Genomic DNA, 10,528 nt, shown 5'->3' on the forward strand with positions numbered 1-10,528 from the left:
TTGAAATCTCATACTGAAACAGAGAATTTAGTCAACTTAATGTGAAACCTGTTCCAAAGATTTTGCATTTAAAAAATCTAATTTACTTCCCCTCTCCATCTTTGTGTCCAAGGCATTGAAGGCCAGAAGTTCCTTCATCCATTCACAGCACAGTTGCTAATTAAATGTCATCTTTGAATCCTGAAAAGAGGTAGATTTATGTCATGCTATTCTTGAGTCATGTCAGGACAGTCTTTCAGCTGTATTCCCAACGGCAATTTCATTTATGTCAATAAAGGTAAGGAACCAGGTATTTCTAAAGTAAGCATTGGAAGAAGATTCTGAAAGAGAATTTGGTTCCTTATTCCAAGCTGAGAAAAAGTGATTAGAATAGTCGGAACAGTGAGACATCTGGAAGATGTCAGTTCCAGAGAGTATGAAAGGAGCCATAAACAATTATCTGATTTTTACTTTTCCATAAAGGTCAGCAAAAGGCAAATTTATTTCAGAGCTGTTTTGTACTATTTCACTCAAAGAATCTCTAAACTCAAGACAAAAGGTGCAAAACACTTCACAGCCTGAAAACTAAAGATAAGCTTTACTTGCATTTTGTTTGGTTGGGGTTTGTTTCCTTCAAAGCTCTAATTTGTAGAATGGAATTTAAAAAACCAAACCAACCTTCCTGCACTTTGGGATTAGGAGTACTTGTCAATTTCATTATTGATACTTTAGCTGATGTTTCAACTGGCTTGGAGACAGAGTTTCGTTATTAAAGTGAACAGACCTGATCTATAAATTTATATTTGTGCTAGCAATCTGTTTATTCAGAATTTTCAGGGATTGCTTCTGTGAATGTCCCTTAAGGAAGAAATATATCACAATTATCCCTACCAAAAACAAGCACCTTCACTAGTTTGAAGTTAGCTATTTTGCCATTCTACTATTCCATGACAGGATTTAAGCTTTTTTGAATAAATGGATAATATGGTAATAGGTTTCACATAAAGGTCTTAGAAGAGGCTAGGAATATGTCATGAAATATCTTATTGTAAGTGATGTTAAGGAAACTGTTCCTAGATTTGTCAGGTCATCAGTCTTTCAACAGAATTGCTAGACAAGAGGGAATGATCTGCCCTGATGCAGATAAAGAATATTTTGGACCCTGTGACATCTGATACGTATGTTTTTCCCATTTTCCTAGATCTTGAAGTCATTCGAGGGTAATAGGAAGAGTAACTATAATTCTGATTTGTATCAGAATGACCTTTATAGAGCCGATTTACAGATCAAAGTGACATTTAGAGAGTAGAGTAAGATCTTGAATTTCCTTGTGCTAATTCAAATCCAGACACACAAAAAGTAAAGACCTGTCTTGTAAGTCATCTCTGAGAAGCCAAAGGTGCATTCAGCAGTACTACAGTCACTCAGTTCTTCTGTATCAAAGATTTGTTATTAAAAAAAAGAAAAATTAAAACACATCAAATTTTATAAACCCACTATAGTCCTGGATGGACAGAAAATCCAGGCATTTCCTAGTAACACTTGAGAGGTTCTTTAGCAACTTTCTTAAAATGTGGACCACAAACTGATTTTGTTAGCAAGACACTGTGTGCAGGCATTTCTTTCATACTTAGACAAGAGATCTGTTTATATATCTAGGCCCTTATTAGCTTTTCCTCCTTTGGTTGCTTTCATGTCTGACTCAGGTTAGACTTCAAGACATCTTCCAGCCTGGCTTGTCATTTCTGTACAGGATGCATGAAACTGACTGTTTCTAGCTGTGGTTTTAGTTCCTGCTACTCACCTTTGAGTTCTATCCTATTTATTCAGGTTATAGACATAGTTGATGAAGAACTCCTGGAGGAAGGGTTTAAAATTCATCCTCTTTGCAAACTCCCCTTCTTCTTTTGCCTCGAATTTAGCATTTAGAAATGAAGTAGAATTATTCTCTATATCCCTTTATCTTCAGTCATTAAAGAAATCTTAATGTTGTAGCAGACCCAGGACAGTCCCCTAAGGAATTCTTTAATACATCCTTCTAGTTAGGCTTCAAACCATTCATATTCACAAAGTGGCCTATGCATCTCATTTGGTGTTAACTGGTCACATTACAGTAAATATATGTATGCTAAGTGGCTTCAAGTTTGTTGTTATTTAAATCCCTCCAGCTTGATTATTAACCTTTTTTTAGAAAGGATGATGTTCTCTTGTCGGAACAAGAAAATTATGACATTAGAACCATGTGAAATGCTTAAGTGAATAGCCAGGGAAACTTAGTTTTTGGAGATGACATAAAAAAGTGGGGAAAACAAGTTGAGTCTTGCTACCAAGCTATGTAGTGATCTAGAACCATAAAATCCCTCCTGTCCTGAAGGAGATCACCTGCCTTGCAAAGTTTGGGTTTTTTCTGTTGAGTAACATTTAGTTACTTTTTTAAAAATTAAAAACTAAACAAAACTCCCTTCTTCCAGGACTGAAATTTTAAGGCTGGAGTGTTGCCTTTGTTGTCAGTAGAGCTCTCTTCACAATGGAAACCAAATAATCTGTAATATGTACTGGCTATTTACATCTTTGTTTCTCCCCTGACTTTTTTAATTTCCCTCTATTCTTTCTGTCTGCTGTCTTCCTCACTTTACTCCCTTCCCACAGGATCTTGGCTTGGCCCAGATTTCTGCCACCAACACAATGACACCAGTTCCTTTGGGATCCCAGGCACATCAGATCTACAGGATGATGTGTGCAAAAGGCTATGCCCTGAAAGACTTCTCAGCTGTGTTCCAGTTTTTACGTGAAGAGGAAAACTTGTGAGCTGTCCTTTGGAAATGGACATGATAACAAACCACATATTTTTTATCCTTATGGCTCATTTGAGAAGTATGTGGGTTTAATCAGACACTGTGCATCCTGATCCTGTACAGACTAATCATCTTTGGTTGTCTAGATCACAACGAACTCCAGGGTTTTTTCATTATTCTTGAAAAAGCAAGCCAGAGGACGGAAATGTTTGGCAATTAGCCAGACAGTGATTTCTTTTTTTCTTTTTGTTTTATAAAAACCATCAAAGTTGTTTGTTTTTTTTTTCACTAGATGCAATAAATAAATAATTTTTTTTATTAAACACTTAAATATTTGCATAAAGAATAACTTACATTATGGCTACAAACTTAGGTGAATCTTGAATAGTAAAAGAATATTGTATAATGATTTCATGACATATAGTGATCTATTAAAATTAAAAATTAATACTTTATGGAAAAAAGGGAATATTGGTTTAATGAAGAAACACAGCTCAAGACAGTTTGTCGGGGTTTTTTTCCCGTGGACCTACTAAGGCTTGAATTGATCAGTAGTGAATTTTTCCTGGGATTCAGGTTGCAGATTAAGTTTATAGGCACACATTTCTAAGTGGAGAGCTGTTACAGCATGTTTACCTGTCAGACTTAGTTAAAATAAAATAGAATATGTGTCCCTCGTGTAAAGCTCTGTTACTGTATTTTGCTAACCCAATTTTATATTTTCTTGTTTTCTGTCACACATTTTCAGGACTCTAGAACAGCACTTATCAGAAGTTCTAACAAAGTGTACTTTTGTTTTAGGTAATTATTGGAGTATTTTAAATCTAAACAAACCCCTTTATTTTGAAAAGAAATAAAAATCTATACTGGTAAGTGGTTGCCATATGATTGTTTGCTTTTTGTTTTGATGCGCTCCTGTACTCCCACAGTTAACCAAAACCTTGTACTAAATTACCTCAGTTTTTCATTTGCTGGGGTTTCTACAGATTATCTTGCAAAATCAAGCTTTTCAAGAGCTCTTGCTGTGAAATGCAGATGGTAATATAGTTGCATATGTGTTACCTTAACCATTCACTATCCCTTTGGTCTTGCAACAGTACAGGTACACGCTTGGCTTTATGAATAGCAATACTTATGTTGATTTCACTACAACTACTTACATTCAGACTTACTTGCAGACTCTGGGCTTAATGGTCAATTACACATTTACATTCCTGTTTTGGTTGTATGACAGATCCTTTTATATATGCCCATTTGGGTAACAATTGTGTGCTCGAATTAGCTCAAGTCTGCGAATAATCTTCTGAAAATTTTGACATTATATTTTAACACCTTAGTAACATTATACAGAAGTCATTAAACTACTGGTTAATCTGTTCTTTTAGTTTTCTTTGAGAACTGTTTGATATTCTAGGTTATTCAGGGATATATGAATGTTATAGACGAGTGTAGGACTAATGTGAGCAATCTTACTTTTACAAATTGTGTGTCTCTCTTTTGATAAAACTACTGACTCCTGCTTCACATAATACAAAGGATGGATCTAGTCTCATAATGAATTTGGGGTTGGGTAATAAAAGATGTTTTCACCAGTAGGATCCATGTTCATTTAGAAGCCTTATAATAATGTATGAGGTAAGGAATTGTAGGAAAATCCTGGTTAAGTTTGTCTCTTCTGTGTTTGACTTCAGGATCTGGCTGGCATCAGCAGGACTGCTGAGAGATGCTTCCTTTTAACCCAGCCTGTAGGAGTGTTTGATATGAATGTGTTTGCTGGTAATACTGGGATTACCAGTAATGCTGGGCTTCCAGGAACCATAATCATTTGTTTTCTTTATGCATTATATGCACACATAAATGTTGGGATCTATGAGGGAAGAAATACGCGCAGTGAGACTTTCTGAGCTCTCTAGAAGCTTTTAGCTTCTGAAATCATAAAGTCTCTGTTGCAAATGTGGAAACTTCATTGTTACTTTTATGTTTCTCACAAAGGCTTGTAGCTTAGGCTTCCTGGGATTCATTTCTCTTCCCCCACAACCTCTGATCAAATTTTAAATTCCTACTGCAAAGCATAGGGTGCTCAAGTTGGAGGAAGGGCTGCCAGAATGCTGTTTTGGCAAACCAGCAGAATGTTTTGTGGTCTCCATCTTGGAGGAGGATTTTGGATGAAATTAAAACAACACAAAAACCCAAACCCCCAGCTTGAGGGCAGACAGCCAGCATGTAAAGTTTTAGAACAAGCAGTTAGTTTGGCAAAGTTAGAAACAACTTTTTAACTAGGTCTTATTATGGAAAGTGCCTTGAAACTTTTAATGATGTCCAATACCTGAAGCCAGTCATACAATTTATATTAGAATACACATTTCTTTTCCTAATTCTGCAGGGGGATATTGTGTGACTGGGTACTTCTAATGGTGGTAGTATTCATGCTAGCAATGCTATACTAGTGCATGCGCATATAAATATAATGTATCTTTTGCTTGGGATATATTTCTGGTCTATGGAAATTAAGCAAGTACTAAACTTATTGTCACTGCCAGAAGCAGGTGTTGAAAACTGTAATTTGTTGAGTCGAACAGAAAGATTGTAAAATTGGTTGAATTTCTACACTAATTACCTCCCAGTACATACACACAAATTAGGTGCAGCAAATTAATTGCATATTTTGTATATGTCCCAAAGGGGAACTTGAGGTAACTTCTTTTTAAATTAGTTTGAATGTTAAACTAGCCCTCCCATCATGCTTAGTTTGGAAACTCACCTATATCAAATGCATTTATTAACTAACAGGAAAACATTGACAACCAATAAAAGTAGTGATGGTTTTAAAAATATATATATCCTAAGCAGCCTTCTCTCATTTATGAATCAGTATAACCCATCTTGAGCGACTATTTTTGGTGGTCGTTTAACAGAGGAGGCCTTCTATTAAAACTGGTGAGTACTATATTGCTTTAACTTTATTTATGGCTCTTACAAGCCTCAGGAGGAAGAAGAGGTATTCTGACCAAGTATTATATGTGATATTCTGGCTCTGCTTTAATCAGTGGGAATTTTGCCATGAAGTGCAATACAGCCAAGATTTCACAGTGTGTGTTGAATGCCCATGTGATTTCAGTGCAGATGTGGCCAAGATGCAGCCCTGGAGCAGCTCGATCACATCCCTCTGGCCAGGGATTGTGCCACATTACTGGCATCAGGAATATGAGAAGTTGGGGTGGTGGCTATGAGAGGAAGGAGCCAGCACAAGCTGCTGAAGTTGATACTGCCAGTCTCTTTCCCAACCTTGTCCTGCAATGGATGAGAGAGATGCTGAGTGGGACAGAATAGCTGCTGTCCCTGCCTGCCTGAGAACATAGCTGCCTGTCTTTTCAGCTGCTTAAATCTTATGGCTCTTTGCCACAAGAAGATCTTATTAAACGGTTTGTGGAACAGAAAGACTGTGGCCACCCCCGGGTCAAGTAGAGAAGGGCTAACATCATACAAGGGCTACTGTATTTATGCAGTAGATGTCTTTCTATACTTTCAGTCCACCAGCTTGATTTGTAAGACCAAATTTTTTTTGTCCAGGCACAACACTGAAGGTACTAAACTGACTGGTAGCAATACCTGTTGCCTTCAATTTGTATTTACATCATCATTGGCTTCTCCTTCATATAACTTCATATAAAAACAGATTTAAATCAGCTGTTCTCAAGAAAACTTGAGAGTTCTGTCTGGCTTTACAAGGCTGGCTAATTTTGTTGTGGAAACTTTGAAGCAGTTTAGAAAGCTCTGTTGGGTTTTCTTGGTAGACTGACACAACATGTGGAGCTGGGGTTCTCTGCAGTATTTTAGACCTAAGGTTTGCTAAGACCCTCATAAAGTCTGTGGGACTTGTGGAACGGATGCGTTTTTATTGACTTCAGTATGAAGTTCTTAGAACTCTTACTGCAAGCCTTGCAAAAGTGAAAAATGTATTTCACTAGGGGGAAAAGTTCAGTTCAACATCTACAAATTAGAGTAAACAATGCTTTTGACAAGCTCAGGCTTTCAATGGCAAAGATGTCTTTGCCATTCTGTGCAAGAGCATAATGGATGTACAGTCTTTGAAGGCTACTGGTATGTTTAAGATTTGTTGTTTTCTGTATGTGATTTGTCACAATCTATTCTGTCTGCTGGCATAGTTACACTTTCATTTTTTTCCAATAAGAATAATAGCAACAGTTACAAAATTTTCTTAGGTGGATGGAGAATGAATATTTCTGTGGTTGCTGTGTTCAATACATGTATCTAGGCATCCATATGGCAGTGATTTTTTTGTTGCTGTTTTGGCATTCACCATGTACTGTGAGCACTTGGGGTAAATTGAAACAGGTGGACAAACCTTTCTAAACTACTGAATGTCTCATAATAACCAGTGTATAATTAAAAGCCGTCTGGCTCTTTCTGTGTTTACACCCAACTCTTCCTTTTGACCTTGACCCTGACATGAGGTCTGGGTTTTCATTTGAGGTCAGAGATAACTCTGTTTCTTCGTTTAGTTTTACTGAGCCTCCATTTAGTGGTGACAGTGTCCTGTTTGTCAAAGTAAATGCTATATATGGAGATAATGTGCTAACATACGTTTTATGAAGTTCACTGATTTCAAAAAGACTTGGAGCACTGGACAAAAAGCAACTGAAATACAGCTGATAAAAAGGTAAGTTTGCACGTGTCTGAAATGCAAAGTATTGTTATAATACATTTAAGTCCTTACAGTATTTTTAGAAAATAAATTAATTGTATTTTGTCTTCTTGAAATTCCAAGGAGAAACCAGACAAGTAAAACAAAAGTAATAAATGTGGTCAGACATAAGCTTTATTTGGCTAGAATCAAGTGCTACTGCTGTCTGTCTTCCAGTTTGAGATGCATGGCAGAACTAGCTTGGATTTATGCAGGCAATTTATAGAACCAGCAGCTGTAGCAAAGCAAGTGATGTGGGAAGCAACTTAAATAATACGTATTAAAATCTCTGAGCTGCCTACTTTCTTCTGAGCACTTTCTTCCAAACGATTTAATGGTGTTAACTGGACTGTAATCACTGAATGCAGGCATGCCTGAGCCAGCTGTAAGGTAGCTTGTTTGCCTATCTGCAGATTTCTAGTCCCAGAGGCTTTCCTGGGAAGCTGGGTAAACAGTGGGGCAGCAGTGCTGTGTAGACAAGCTGTTTCCAGTAGCTAAACTGTCTAGTTTGTGGCTAGAAATAGTAGGCCATTTTTGCTTTCCAGTCATGTTATTCCATGGCTGTAGAGCCTGGAAGCTTTCAATGACTGGTATTTAGTAGGCTAATAATGCATTAGATGTTGTAGCTGTTACCTGTTTTACAACATCATCTTGGCAGTCTGTGCTGTTTTCCTCTGTACGATGCCTAGGACAAGTCCCTTTGGTGTTGTCTAATTGTGTCAGGCAGCTATCAGTCTGCTGTTCACAAAACAGACTAACTTCACTCACTCACTGGTGATTGAAGCTGGAGCTACAGACACGTGGATTTAAGATATGCTTGGATTCTTCTCCATTTCTACACACAAGGTTTTCAATACAAGCTCTGCCTTGTTTGAACCTGTATATAGCATGGCACCAAGAGTCTGCAGTGTGTCAGGTGGTTCTTTTTTCCTGCATTTGACTGTGTCTGGGCTACATTTACTGTTCATGCTCAGAAATAGCCAGTTCCTCACCCCTGTCCGGAGAAGGGGAGAAAAACACTGCTAAGCAATTGGAGGTTGGTAGGTCACAGCAGCTGATGCCAACATGTTACTCTCACTGGGTACTGTCCCTATCCCATATTGCTATGACTTTTTTTCTGCTGCTTGTCCCTGGGCAGAGAACTGTGTTAGCTTATGTGCGTGCAATGGAGCCTGTGATTAATAAAAGAGGAGAAGTAGGCAGTCTCCTGTGCTGTGTGACCTACTAGGTCTATCAGGGGAAGGTGGTTTCTTGTTAAAGAGATAAGGGAACAACAATCTGCTCCCTCTGGCACCATGATAAAGACGGAGACACCAAGTCTGCAGACATCTTTAGATACCACCACTAAAGTCACAACCAGCAGAATGCAGTTCCTGTCCCACACTGCACCACCCAGCTCTGCCGTCTGAGCAATAAACATCACACCAGCCTCTCCAAACTCTCCCTGGGGCCGCTTGTGGCTCTAGTTTTGGCAGCTTTGTCTGCCTTGGCCCTGACTGCCTGGAATCTACTTCTGTGCTTCCTCCCGAAAATTCCTTTTCCAGTGCTGTGCCCGAGCTGACTGCAGGCCTTCAGTGTGCCTGCAAATAAGATGTTAGGTCTTACTCGCTTTCCATGTGCTCCCAATAGTGCCAGAAAGCACATAATGAATGTGTCTCCCTTGTTTCTTCCAGACTTAATAAGTAAATGGAGCTATAAACAGTAAGCCAAAAGGATGGGGATGGCAGGCATTTATGGGGTAATAGGAATTTGTTCATTGAACTGGTCGTTGTACTACTTCGTGACTGCGGTATCTCAGCTTTTTCTGAGAGTGGGAGCAATGTGTGTTTCTTTTCATGGAAAGAGGAGCCAAAACTGGCTCTGTTCACTGACCTGTGGCTGTCATTTTGAAGCAGACTCATTGTTTACATTTACAGTAAAAACAAAAACTAGACCTTTTCTTGTATTAAAAAACAGCTGGTTTGCTTTGTTGGAATTTTTTTTTTAATCAGTTTTCCAGAAATGGATGTTCTAGTCTGTTTGCTAGTATTTTATTTGCTTCTCTATGTATGTAACATCCTGCGTGTTATATGCTACATATAACATCTACAGTCACATTCCGGAATCTATGAGAAACTGGAGTCTTAAGGTACCCCTGCCATGGTGCTGTTAATAACACATTGCAAACAAGAAAGTAGTAAGTGGAAATAATGCACTCATTTAGAAGTAATAAATCCTTTGATCTTTCTTTGAAGCAAGGGTATATGCTTAAACTACCAATTCAGGGACAACCAGATGCCCATAAAGAATGGTTCTTTGCTTTGATAGAAAATCACTGAGGCCTGCCCAGCAGCTCTGGTCTGTAAACAGATTAGTTAAGTGCTCATCAGCTCCGATTTTGCATAGGACAGTCATTGCACACAAACCCTACTTTCAGCCTTAACGAGCTATTTACTTGCAGGAAAGCTACTGGGTTCCTTTCAGATATCTCAGTAGAAAATTGCTTTGTGAGGAGGGGCAGGATCCTGATTTGGAAATAGTGCCTTTCCTCTGCATAGATGTTAATAGGCAACTGGTGACTGGCAGTCTGGCATGTTTGCTGAGCCTCTTTAGAACCGGAGTGGGGGAATTAGAAAAATAGCTCATACTTGGGAATTTGGAGAATTACTTCTTATTGGTGGCTTTCACCCTTGGCTGGATAAAGAGAGTACATGGGAGAGGACTGGGAAGCAGACACTTGTGTCTGCGGGAGAAGGATTGCGAAGCTGAAGTGTTCAGTGAGGAGGATTTCGCTAGGCTGTAAAATACTCATCGCCTTTGAATAAAAATAAATGCCTCGTGGATGCTTGCTGGTTTGCGTGCAGAAATTGTATGCAGCCTGTAAATTTGGCACTTAGGTTTTTTCCTCATTTAAACTTCTTTTGATCCCCACAATTACTTTTGTCTAATACAAAGGGAGGTCAGTCTCTGCCACAAATGTAGCAGATGGTGGGATTCACCCTGGGGTATAGAAGAGCTACAGTACTTCAATGTCTTTGCATTTTAAAGTGTGTTACATCTCAACTGACTT

The 10,528-nt window shown here is 38.5% G+C and overlaps 1 protein-coding gene across 1 annotated transcript in view; it reads left to right on the plus strand.

Moving 5' to 3' along the window:
- Positions 1–3,657, plus strand: part of HIBADH (3-hydroxyisobutyrate dehydrogenase) — an 81,675-nt gene extending 78,018 nt beyond the window's left edge. The window contains exon 8 of the mRNA XM_034069177.1: positions 2,629–3,657. Coding sequence (XP_033925068.1) covers positions 2,629–2,787 — 159 coding nt within the window. The 3' untranslated portion in view covers positions 2,788–3,657. The remainder of the gene's footprint in view (positions 1–2,628) is intronic.
- The last annotated feature ends 6,871 nt before the right edge of the window (positions 3,658–10,528 follow it).

Source organism: Melopsittacus undulatus, chromosome 1 (genome assembly GCF_012275295.1).
Source record: "Melopsittacus undulatus isolate bMelUnd1 chromosome 1, bMelUnd1.mat.Z, whole genome shotgun sequence".
In the NCBI taxonomy this organism is placed as follows: Eukaryota; Metazoa; Chordata; class Aves; order Psittaciformes; family Psittaculidae; genus Melopsittacus; species Melopsittacus undulatus.